This window comes from Rattus rattus, chromosome 12 (assembly GCF_011064425.1).
Source record: "Rattus rattus isolate New Zealand chromosome 12, Rrattus_CSIRO_v1, whole genome shotgun sequence".
NCBI classification, from domain to species: domain Eukaryota; kingdom Metazoa; phylum Chordata; class Mammalia; order Rodentia; family Muridae; genus Rattus; species Rattus rattus.
This window is the reverse complement of record NC_046165.1, coordinates 2,882,817-2,895,382: the sequence shown is the minus strand read 5'-3', so window position 1 is coordinate 2,895,382 and position 12,566 is coordinate 2,882,817. Positions and strand designations below refer to the sequence as shown.

Here is a 12,566-nt window from a genome sequence, read left to right as displayed (position 1 = left end):
CTGATTCACATGGTGTCTACATAACCGAACACACGAAGGCCCCTAGAGGCTGGGGCCTAGAGTGGGCCTCGGCCTCCCATTGCTGTGCTCTTCTCTGGCTGCTCATCTGTATCCTTCACAGTAAATGGGGAAGGATACGTGTGTGGTGCCTTCCCTGACCAGCTCAGCAGGTTTACCATCCTAGAGGGAGGAGTTGTGGCTGTTTCCTTGGGCAGCCAGGAAGTACAGGTAAAATGGGGCAGGGTTTGGTTAGAGTCATCTCGGGTGGGGTCAGCCCTATCTAACTGATGGGTTTGTGTTTGTTTTTGTTGTTTTTCCAGACACGGTTTCTCTCTGAGCTCCTGGCATTCGCTCTGTAGACCAGGCTGGCCTCAAACTCAGAGATCGACCTGCCTCTGCCTCCTGAAATTAAAGGTGTGTGCCACCACTGCTCTAGGTGATCTGTGAATAATATTTGAATTAAATTTCAAGACTTTGAGTGGAGTCTCCTGGAGAATAGTTTTGGGTGTGAGGAAGTTCCTCCCCCAGCCCACCCCCAATGCATCTGGCATTAAAAGTGTTGTGTTGACTGGTGTGTGAACGTGTTAAGGCTAAAACAATTTTAGTTTTTCTTGGTAACACCCACATGCTCACAGTATGAAGCATAATCACAAAAGGAAATTTGCTTTTAGGGAGACAGCTTTGGGCTGCAGGGTGATCTGCACACAATCTAACGGTCGTCATGGGAATAAACAGATAGGGTAAGAGTGGGTGCCAGGAGACCTCCGGAGCTTGACTACCATCACGGCGTGGGCATAAGACGTCGGGACATAGTCCAGACTTGGGAGCTAGCCTGTTAGTCAATACTCCTAAAACTTCAACTTCTAGAACAAAGCTCACCGTAATCTGACTTGTTAGCCCACACCACCTGTCTTCTATATACTCCAGAGTTTTAAAAAAAATTAATCTTAACGAGTATGTCCTGGTGTAATAGCCTCAGTTTCCCACTCACTTCAGAGCCTTAAATACCGATTACATGGCCTTTACCATTTAAAGTGTGTGATGCCTGCCCTGCAGACATGTAGCTAGTGCCCTTCAGGTCAACGTTTCATAGGAGACCCGAATTCTCTGCTTTGTTCACTCACTCCTATGAACCATTTCTCCTGTTCACTGTCGATCCCATGTACCAGCACACGCACTTGAGAGTAAGCCTTACCCTCAGCAGCTCTGCCTTAAGGTCAGGAGTAAGCGAAGCCTGTCACGAACTCACAGTGTTTGGTATAAGCCTGCTGGGAGACTTGCCGATACAAGGGTGGAGTTGTTGGTGTCCGAGTGCACCATGCTCCACGTATTGGGCCTCCTGGCAGTTCCTGGTTACCTGCCACCTGTTTTGGTAATAAAGTAGTCTTTATCCAAACAAGGGCAGGCGTTGATGCCACCACAAGTGCATAACCATCGTTCACACATGCAATTCAGTGATTTCCTCAGCAAAGGTTGAACTGCATTAGCTACGCTCTCTCACCCACCCTTAGTAAAATTTTGTGGCTGTGAAAATTGTTTCTCTCCTCATCTCCCCTCAGCAAGCGTTGTCAGGTACCATCCACCCTGCACATGACTCATACCCGCCTTTCATGGTGTGACAGTTCTTTTCATTACTCAATATTTGTTACTTAATAAATATTTCTAGTGGATCTAAAGTAGTTTGTTGAGTAATCTACCCACTTGAGGTGTACAGGTCACTAATTCTTAGTCACAGAATTATGAATGCATCATTAGCACAGCCGTGTAGAGCATTGTCAGCGTCCACAGAGGAACTCTGTGTCCGGAGCAGTGGATACTGTGATGAGGAAACACAGGAAGGTAGCAGTTGTGGGGAGGAAGGGGCATCAGAGGACGGGGGAGAGGCAGATAAGAACCAAGTAGTGTTGTGTGTTGTGTGTAGATGAAGAAACCCATATGAAATCCAATACTTTATATGCCAACTTTAAACGTTAATCTAAATGATTTTCTAAAAAGAAGTTTGGTTTCTGTTGACAAACACTACCGAGTCTTCCCATCTTCCTAGCACTCTCTGTAAATTTGCCTCATGAGAAGGTCTAGGTTAGTAGAGCCTGCACCAGCCATTGTTGGACTGGCTTGCCCTCACGCTTTCAGTGTTTTCCCGTGTATTGCAGCATGTGTGTGAGTTTCCCGTGTTTTACAGAGCAAGACCACCAAGTACAGCTGTACTTTGGCAGGTGCCATCCTCTGCTCTTTCTGCCACTTGGCTACTCTACTAACAGAAGCGTCTGTCAGCTCTGGGCCTCACCAGCACAGCTATTTTCATTGGCATCTGTTCCACACAGCATGCAGAGCCAGTTTCTGGGGAGAGCTGTGAACCAGGCAGTGTGTCACCTCCTGACCTTGATGTGGCAGGAGAAGAAGGCAGTCACAGTAAAGTGTCAGAATCAGGCAGAGGTGACAGTGAGTCCTTTACCTGTGTGGACATCTCGAGGAGACCCTGGGACCTGACAGCTCGGAACAGGCCCACCCAGGCGTGAACTGAGGTGCCGCCATGTGGGACAGCCTGCACGCATTAGCTGCACTTTCCCTGTGCTCTTTCCCTTTTTGATGTGACTCGATTTGAGAACAATTCTCATCAAATTGCTGTGCTTCTTTGTCAACAAGATACAACCAGCTCGAGCTGGTTCCTTTATGACTCTTCTCCCATGAGCATGTAAGTGTGGAGTGTCAGATGTGGGTCGATAAAAATCTGCAGTGAAATGAAAACGTGGCGCAGGTCTCTGTTTTCAATCGAAGCCGAAGCTAAAAGCTGCTGATGTGAATCCGTGCCTCCTGCAGAAGCAGCCGCCTTGTGGGCTTGTCAGTGACTGACCTTTTTGATGAAATCCAGCCCAGAATGATAGGATCAATCAAAATTCTAGCACTTTTCCAAGCCTGACTCATTAAGTGACATTCATGAAAATCATTTCTATTTTCCATTCTGTTTTGGTGTCTTCATGAGAAAGAAGAGCACTGTAGAGTCTCATGGATTTAAGAAGACAGGTGCAGACGACACTTGTCTTTAAAGGTGTAAAACGGACACGCACAGTGGTTCTTGGCTGCACCTGATGAAGTGATGTGCTGCACATGCACACAGCACACTGTGCAGATTGTGTGCCCATGCTTTGTGCTTCAGCTCCCCACCGAGACGAGAGACCATTGCTTCTCCATGTGCCCCCCCTTGAGTGGACACCAGCCATTGCTCTGACTCTAGTAGGCAAGTCACCTAGGAGTTTGTGTCTCCTTGCAGACTGTCCTGGGTTCAGTAATGCTGGCAAAGGAGCTTGAGAATGGGAGACATAGGGGACATGTTCATTGTGTGCCTAGAAGCCCTGTCCACAGCTACTGTGCAGGAGTGCGGGGCTCCTGCTCTATCAGAAAAGGCTCTTTCAGAAAGAAAACTGCTCAGCTTCCAAGATGTTCACTGGTGTCTGATGAAGAAGCACCCAGTCAGCTTAAGAACCATCTAGTTCGTCCACATGTGGAAACATAGACACACATCCCCACACCCCCCAGGTTTTGTTCTGTGTGGAATCAGCACCATGACTCTGTCCCCTGGAGCCTGGCCAGTGAGGGAGAGGAAGGAGGACTTCGATGGGTGGAGCTGATGTGGACACGAAAGAAGAAAGAAGAGTTGTCCTTGCACAGAAGACAGGGAGAGCTCCGGGGAAATGCAGAAGCACAGTGCGAGGAAGCAGACCATTTGAGTAAACGTACATCTGCTTAAGGGGCTGCTAAGTAAGAAAAGATCTGGGAAGAGGGAAGAAATGGTTTAGGATGGGATCACTTTGGACCTCTAAACCAGGACAGATGTCTCAGACATTGTGATAGAGGTTTTCCGTTGTGGTGGTGTTACTGTGGGAGGCTTGAGTGCAGGGCCGCCCACACTGTGTGCAGATTAGATTGGAGAAAGTGTGAATAGCAACCGTGTCATCAAGAAGCCACCAGCATAATCTCAGAGTGGGACAACAAAGACATAGTAGTGGCAGGCTCACAGAGGAGGAGTAGACATCCCGGAGAGCTGTGGGGGTTTGAGACAAAGCAGAGGAGTGAGTCCAGGATGGCAGGAGAGCTTGGCTGTCGGTGGAATGGAACGCTGAAACTCACCCTGGAAGGGTGCTTACCAGGTTCAGGAGTGAGAGCTGAGTACTGAAGACAGGAAAATGGATACATCTTGGGGAGGAGATAGACAGGGGAAATCTTGACTCACTGTACCTCATTTTTGACAGTGTTACCTTTTTCTGTCAAAACATGTACAGCTATAAGTACCAGAGATAACTCTAGTTTTGACTTAACATTTAATAATTTTTTGTGTAGAACTAAAGTTAGGCAAGAAAAAAACATGGCCCAAAGCTTGGCAGAAGAAAAGAAAGGACAGTGCCAGAACACCTGCCCTGTGGTCAAACGCTGGGCGAGGATAACCATGCTAGGTGACGTGATAACCATGCGAGGTGACGTGATAACCATGCTAGGTGACGTGATAACCTTGCTAGGTAACGTGCTTTCACCGTCTCCAGCCGACAGCATGCATGCAGGAGGCAAGAGTGAAGAGGGAGAACTGAGGTCCCAGACAGAGGCAGGCTTTGTGCGCTAAGGGATGTGCTGTCTTTCAGAGTTTTTCTGGAATGAATCCAGGAATCGTTACTTTGTATACTCTGCACTTATGTGGTGTTCATGAGTACTGAAGTCAAGTCAAGACAGTAAGGTTGCCTTTAATCTAGGAAGCAATGTGATCTGCCTGTACAAGAGACCCCCCAGTCAAAGCAGGGACTTCGAAGTTCCTCACCCCACCAACCAACACACACGTACATGCAGGCACACACACATGTAGGCACACACAGCACTGCACCACCTCCTTGGTGGCTAAACAAACAACTCAGAGAATTATGATTGCTATGTGGCATGGCCCATGGATACCCAGTATTGCCCTCAGGTATCACAAGCGTCTAAAACAGAGGCTTGGCCTGTATTCACAGGAGCCCACAGAGAAGTGTCCAAAGCCTGTGGCCAAGGTGACCAGGGAAGCTGAAGTTGAATCCTACCAATTTTCTTCCATGGTGCCCACATTGCCCTTGTGGAGCCCCATTGGGATTTATCAGGTCTCCTGCTTACTGAATCAGAGAGAAAATATTTATGGCTGAGTTTGCAGAGGTGTTGAAGATGATGTAATCCATTGTTAACCCATCGAGAAAGTGGTTCCATATCTCAGGAGAGAGAGCCATGATTAATGTCTTAGCCCTCTTAGGAGAAAGGTTATCTGTGAAAACCAGCAGACCTGGGAACCTGTTTGCAGGCACAACGCGGGTTAAAGAGTCTTTTGCGAGGGCTGCCGAGCTCCATCTGCACTCACTGTAACATAGCTTTCCTATACCTCTGCCCCTCCTCCATTACCCTGGTCCTAGTTCAGTGTCCAGAGACACTGCCACAGCCACAGCCCAGACAGGCAGACAGGCAAGACTGAGGCAGAGCGAGAGAAGAAAGAGGCATGGCTAAGGATGGTGATGTTGCCAGAATGGCTTTCCCCTGAGCCAGACTCCAAGCCTGAGCAGCAGGACATGGAGCTCCTAAGCCAACCTCCACAGGACTTGCTGGGAACTTGAAGGCTCTCTGCCCAAAGCTAACGAGCAAGGTAAACATACAGAGCCTGAAGTGGAGAGCCATCAGGACTGGGGGCTGTCCCTAGGTCACCCTGGCGCCTGCGGAGCCTGCGAGCGTGCGGAGAGACAGCCCTTCAGTTGTCAGGTGGGGACTTATTGTGCCATCTTCCCCACCACTTTTCAGGTAGTAAACGAGTTACTAGTTTGAACATGTGGTGATGGAGGTGGACTTCTGATTTCCTCTTTTCTCCCCCACTTTTTTCAGGAAGCTCCTACTAAGCTGCGGCCCTGGACCGGGCTTCGCTCATGATCAGTTCAGGGTTGGGTGCGCCACCCTGCACCACGAGTGTCAGTTAGGAATGTGCCGTGTTTGTCAGCTCAGCCAAGCTCTCAGGGCAGCCCTATTCAACTGGCCCCTCCTAGGGCAGACAGCATGCTGCACACGAAGAAAGGAAGAAGGAAGCTGAGCATACAAATGCTTTATTGGCAGGCGCATACCCCCCCCCCAGCTAAGAAAGCTGCAGACCATGACCATTAACCCATAGCCTGGGGAGCTGCCCTGTGGCTTCACTTCACCTCCACAACTTCCTACCTCAGTTCTCACCTGAGAGCATAGGTTCTTCTGTGTTCCTCTGTTTCAGCCTCTGTCTGCTCTGAGCCTCCTTCCTCTCGCCCTTCCACCACACCTGCTTTATTAACCTACCTCCTAATTTTATTGGTTGGTAAACCTTGATCTTTGTCAAGACAGCTCCATATAAGAGCGCCCAGCAATGCAGTGTGATTGACTGTGTATTGTCCACTCATTTATCCCTGCACTGGGCATTTCCCAAGTATCTAACTGTGCCAGGTCTACTCAGAACAGCCCTGGTGGGGTGTGAGAATCAGGCCAGTCACTGTGCAGCTGAAAAATGCAGTGTGCTGACTAGACCCACTTACAGGGAGTGATCATAGGTAAACCATTGGGAACCATGTTGGTTGTCCTGGGAGCACTGTGGACCTGCGGACAGTGTCAGTGTAGTCTCTAGGATCTGGGAAGGTTTGTGTGCTGCCCTTCAGTTTCTGTCTTCATTTGCTTCAAAATCAAATAGAACAGCACTGATGCCCAAGCAGACACAAATGGGCAGCTCCCTTCTTTCTACTCAGAAACTATAGAGAGTGCAACATAGAAGACAAGACCACTGTTCTCATTAATTATTCTTTTAATACAGAAGACATTCCCTCCCTCCTCCTCTCCCCCCCTCCCTCCTCCCTACCTCCCCCACCCCTCTCATGCTAGCAGCTGGGGCCTGTGAGTGCTCTGCAGGTACTTGCCGCTAAACCCGAACCCTAACCCTAACCCTAACCCTAACCCTAACCCTAACCCTAAACCCGACAGCCTGAACTCAGTTCTCCAGAGCCCAAGGAGGAAAACCAACTCCTCGCTGTATGCTCTCTGACCTCCATATCCATGCTATTGTGTATGTGCCCAAATGCATGTACTTGTACACACAAGTAAAAGAAAAAAATCTTTAAAATATTAGGAATTGATGTATGCTGTTCATAAGTAAGGGGGTTTTTTGTTTTGTTTGTTTTTTGATTTTTGGTTTTTTAGTGTTGTTTGGTTTGGTTTTTGATTTTTCGAGACACTGTTTCTCTCTGTAATCATGGCTGTTCTGAACTTGATTTGTAGGCCAGGCTGACCTGGAATTCAGATATCTACCTGCCTCTGCCTCCTGAGTACTGGGGTCAAGGCTGTGAGCCACCACACCTGTCAGCCACAAGTAATGGGAAGTTAAGGGTTTTTAAATGGAGGAGGGACACATTAAAACTTGTTCCCTGTCCTGCCCCAGAGTGGTCTAACACAGAGCAGTAAAAGACTGTGGGAAGAGACAGAGCTTCAGACCTTACTTACGCTGTGAGCAGGTGTGCACATCGCTCTCCTGGTTTGGACATGGGAGGAAGATGGGATTGAAGGCAGGTCTGGGACATGCTGCGTTAGAGGCCCCCGGAACACCCGGTTCTATAGCATCTAGACCTCAGAATTCCCACCACAGACAATGCTGCCTAAAGCCCTGCCCGTAGGTAGGAGCTTTGCCAACAGAGCATGGAAGGAGAAGAGAAACTCCTTAGGGACACTGTCTGCCGGGTCTCAGGGCTGGCAAGACAAAAACACAATGTCACCAGAACCCAGAGGACAGGTTGTTGAGGAGTGGCCGGTGCATGCCAGCTCTGCTGAAGGTCAGACAGGACACAACTAAGGGGGTTCACTGGGCAGAAGGAAAATGCACCAGATTGTGAGCTTCCACAAGGCAAGAACATTGTGTTCATTCTCCTTCTAGATTCACTGTATAAGGTATTAGTAGATACTGGTACGTACTTGGTAATTCTGTGTACTGTACTTCAGCTGATGTAAACAAAGCAGTCTGGTCGCCCTCTGTCCTGGAACACCATGGCAGTGATACTACTGTAAGATGCTCCCACTGTGTCCAGGCACTCCCTGGTCTGCAGTAGAGCCTTTCAGTGCTGTGTGAAAGTGCAGTCAGAAGTGTCCTGGGACACTGATCTCCTTGGTGCCCAGGGCATCTGAGTTGCCAAGCTGGCTGTGAACAGCTTAACGTTGTCCATGCTGGGCAAGCGTGTATGTTCTGTATGTGCCAAGAGGTAAACCTGAAAAGCCTTGTGTGGCAGGGGCATGAAGTCTTCATAGACCCCAGCTTCAGCCCTCTGCCCCAGTATAGAGTCCCTGAACAATCATGTCAGTTTTCACATTTATTTTGATTTATATCTGAATATGTATGAATGTATATATGTCTCACTCTGTTTGTCTCTCTCCCCACATCTCGTGTGTGTGTGTGTGTGTGTGTGTGTGTGTGTGTGTGTGTGTGTGTGTGTGTGTGTTTGGATATGTGGGTGTGTGGTATGTGTGTATGTGTGTTCGTGTTATTATCTGTTACATGTTATGAACACTTTTTGTTTTGTTTTGTTTTGTTTTGTTTTGTTTTGTGTTTGAGACAAGGTTTCTCTTTGTAGCTCTGATTGTCCCAAAACTTGATCTGTATTGACATTTGTCTATTAACTTTGTTGTTTTGTTTTAGTTGACAACAGCTCAACTTTTAATAAAGCTCTTGCTGGTGATATAATCATTTTTACCATCTTTTATATATTTTTGTTTGAGAAATCTTTTCCTACCTATCACAATGGCATGGAAGTACCCTCTAAAGGCTCTGACGATCTAGTTTCCCGTGTTCTCGTCTAATCTGTGGAACATATTTCACATGTGGTCAGAGACAGAAGTCTAACCTTATCGTTTTCATGGTTTTGGCCATCATCCCAGTCCTGTGTATGAAATGGCCTGACTCCCCCTGTGCTTGGGTTTCCCTCTGGTTTCTTGTCCTTTCTGTTTGGTTGGCTGGCTAAGTCCCAGCTTCTGCTCTTGTTCCCAGTGTAACTCGTTTCTGGTCCATTAGGATTTCCACTTACTTTTCCTTTGGTATTCAGCCATGAAGATATATATATCTTTTAGGTCTCCATAAGAAGGAAAGTTTTCAGACTGTCACATTCTATATATTTGCATCAACTCTAAGACATCTAGAAATAGACCTATTAAAGCTAGTAAATTCAGGGGTTGGGGATTTAGCTCAGTGGTAGAGCGCTTGCCTAGGAAGTGCAAGGCCCTGGGTTCGGTCCCCAGCTCTGAAAAAAAGAACCAAAAAAAAAAAAAGCTAGTAAATTCAGAGATCTGCACACAGCAAAACCAGACATTTTTAGAAAGCACCATGTCATGCGTCCCTTCAGATTTGAAGCCAGAAGCAGATTCATCCTTCGGTTCCTACAGAGCCTACACTCAGTATGTTATTGAACTTCACTTGTGAACCCTTTGCCCTTTGCTTTGTAGCTTGTCTCTGGGTGTAAGCTTCATTACAACCTTCTGTCTCCTTGTAGTACAGATGCTCAGAAATGAATAAATGAAACATGGGGTGGTAGTGTCTTGAGCAGGGATGGGAGGAACCATGGCTTTCGTCTTATCTCCTTCTCCGTGCCTGTGCCTCCACTACACCCTGCAGAGCCTTGAACTCTTAAAATGTGGCTGTGGCATTGTTGGGATAGGGTCCGTGAGGCTGACTGGTTAGGAGGCCTGTCTGCCTTTTGCCACCTGGTGCCAGTCTCGCAAAGCCACAAAGCCCTGTGCGCTGCCTGGAGCCTTTTCTCCCTGTGCCTGTAGCAGGGCTGGCTTCATCCTCTTGGCTGAGGGTGGGCAGTGCAGCTTTTCGTTTCCCAGCTGGGCTCTGATGGCCTCTAGGGAGGCTCCCTGGCGCTTCAGGCCTTCACTGCTTTCCTGATGGCTCTGTGTTGCTCTCTTTGTAGGGAGGAATGATCAATTGGAATCGACTTTTCCCCCCTTTACGTCAGCGACGAAATATCAACTATCAAGAAGGTCCTCGGTCTGAGCAGCGAGCACCTCCTCCCCTGGAAGTTTCTGAAGAGCAGGTAACCATGACACCCGCGCTCAGTCCAGTCCACACTGCAGGCTTAAAGCAGTTTGGGCCAGCAAGAAAGAAAAGCTTGATTTGGGGTCTGTAGAGATGGCAAAGTGCCTGCCATGGAAGCCTGAGGACCAGGCTGGATCCCCAGAACCCAAGTAATAATGAATGCCAGCACTGTGAGCGCGTTCTCTGAGGGCTTGCTTAGGCAGGCCAGGCTTACTTGGCAGAACTCAGCAAAAGACGCTCTTGTTTTATAAAAGAAGGTGGACAGTAGCTCAGGAAGGACACAGAAAGTTGGCCTGTGCAAGGGCGTGCAAGCGAGAGCATGCACATGGGAGCATTGCTCCTTCTGCCTTAGCCTCCTACACACACCTGTGATCCTGGGGTGTGGAGGCTACGGCAGAGGGTGGAGTTCAGGCCACATAACAAGACCTTGTCACAGAAGGGCTGAGTGCAGTTGGCTCCAACACAGGCTGAGAGACGGTAGGCAGAGGGCAGCACCTTTGGGAGACTTTTACTTTTATGATTTTAAAACACATCTTAAGCTTTTTCCTTGGGCTAATTTTCAATTGTTCAAGAACTGCAATTCTGCCACTGAGGGTGGAATGAAATTAGCAGTGTATACACAGCGTGGTGGTCTTTCTGTGTGCTTCCATGTATATGTATGTGTACATGTGCTCGTGGTCTCATCGTGGTGAGAGACTCACTGTCAGGGAGGTCTAGCAGCCGTGGAAACAAAGCAGCAGAGGCAGGAAGTTGACATCCCACGTGTTCAGACATAGCACAAGTCAGAGAGGACGAACTGTAAACAGTGGGGCTTTAATCCCAGAGCCCACTCAGTGACAGCTCCTCCAGCAAGACCTCCACGGTGTCACTACCTGGGGACCATGGTGTCCAAATGCCTGAGACAGAGACATTTCTCACCAGATCACTATGTGATATTAATAGATAAATATTACAGAAATAATGTAGAAGAAAGAAAATGTGTTTCCATATAGTAAAAAAGACAAGTGTTTTCTTAGAAACCCCACAGCTTTACAACCATCATAATAAACATTAATTCCAGGAAAAGTCTTTAATATATAAAAAATCTAGCTGTTTCTACACTCTCAAACTTTCTCCCCATTGATAAGATATTTATTCGTTACACAAGGAAAGTAATATCCACATGGTAAAGAAATTAGGTACCATGCAGTTATCAAAATTAACATTACCAATAATGGAATCAAGCACTGAGTTTATGCAATGAAAGGGACTCAAAGTACAGAACTTTGCTCAACCTGGGGGACCTGAGTAAAGTATTCTTTATTCTTCACACAAGCCTGCATTCTTCACAAGTAAGAGTGTCAGGACGTGCTGCAGTAAAGGAGATACGGAAGCTGCCCCACCTCACGGATGCCTGTGGCCTGGGCTGAAGGTACTGGGAAAGCAGTCTGCAGCGAGAGCGGGTTTTGTCAGGCACTTGACGATGTGGACAAGATCATTAGTGTCAGACTCCAGCTTTTTGAGCTGCGCTAACAGTGGCTCAGGAGATGATGAAGTGACGTGACAAATCACGGAACTGCCCTGGGTGAGGAGCCAGCAGCATTCGTAGGGAACTTCTGAAGCTTCACATTTGAAATTATTTCAAATGAGAAAAGTGTTTTAAATGTCGTTGCATTCCAAAACAGCTGGTTCCACAGCTGGCTGCACCAGCCAGGCCGTTTGTCCTCAGCCCAAACCTGCTGTCCTCCCATGCTCTGTAGCTTGAAGGCTCTGCCCACAACCCTGCCTTGGGCCTGGGCAGCTACTTTGGGAGAGCCCTGTCAGATGCCCATAGAGGCCTGGGGTCACAGTTGGTCTGGTCAGCCTCGTGTCTCAGGCTCGCATCTCAGGAACGTTTTAGGTTTTGGCAACAGAGGAGCAGATGTGCGGCCAGAGTTCTTTTTTATTTGCTTATATTTTCAGACAGGGCCTCACTTGAAGCACAGGCTGATCTCAGTTCATGATCCTTCTCCCTCTCCTGCCCATGCTGGGATTAAAGGTATGCAGTACATCTGGCCAGGAGAGTCCATCTGTCCTATTGTCTTCAAAAATTCCCTAGGCAGATATCATCCCAGAGATAAGGAAGAAAAGCCTACATAATTTGGTATTTGTTAGATTCTATAATGACAGGTAGTAGTCATCCAACTTGGTGGAAAGAAACACCAAGACTCTGTTATGTGACTGTTCACCTCATAGGGCACTGAGTCACAGTCTTCAGGGCCGTCTTTACTGGAGGAGGCATTTACAGGTGAGATATTCTTGGTTTGGGCAGTTTGAGGACAGGGGGAGAAAAGGATGTCAAAAGAAGAAGGCGCGAATGTGGAAAGGAGGCTTTAGTCTGTAGGCTTTTCTCATAGTCATTTTCCCTGGTCCTCCCAGAATGACGGTCAGGTTAACCTGCTGACAGCCTTCCTTTACGGAGCCATTAGTTCTTTCTCTGCTGTGAGAGAAACTACCTCAC

The 12,566-nt window shown here is 47.8% G+C and overlaps 1 protein-coding gene across 2 annotated transcripts in view; it reads left to right on the top strand.

Moving 5' to 3' along the window:
- The window catches only part of Ubac2 (UBA domain containing 2), a 148,976-nt gene that overhangs the window by 124,295 nt on the left and 12,115 nt on the right, over positions 1-12,566 (top strand). For both annotated transcript variants that reach the window (XM_032918299.1, XM_032918298.1), the window contains one exon: positions 9,963-10,085. In XM_032918299.1, coding sequence (XP_032774190.1) covers positions 9,963-10,085 — 123 coding nt within the window. The remainder of the gene's footprint in view (positions 1-9,962; positions 10,086-12,566) is intronic.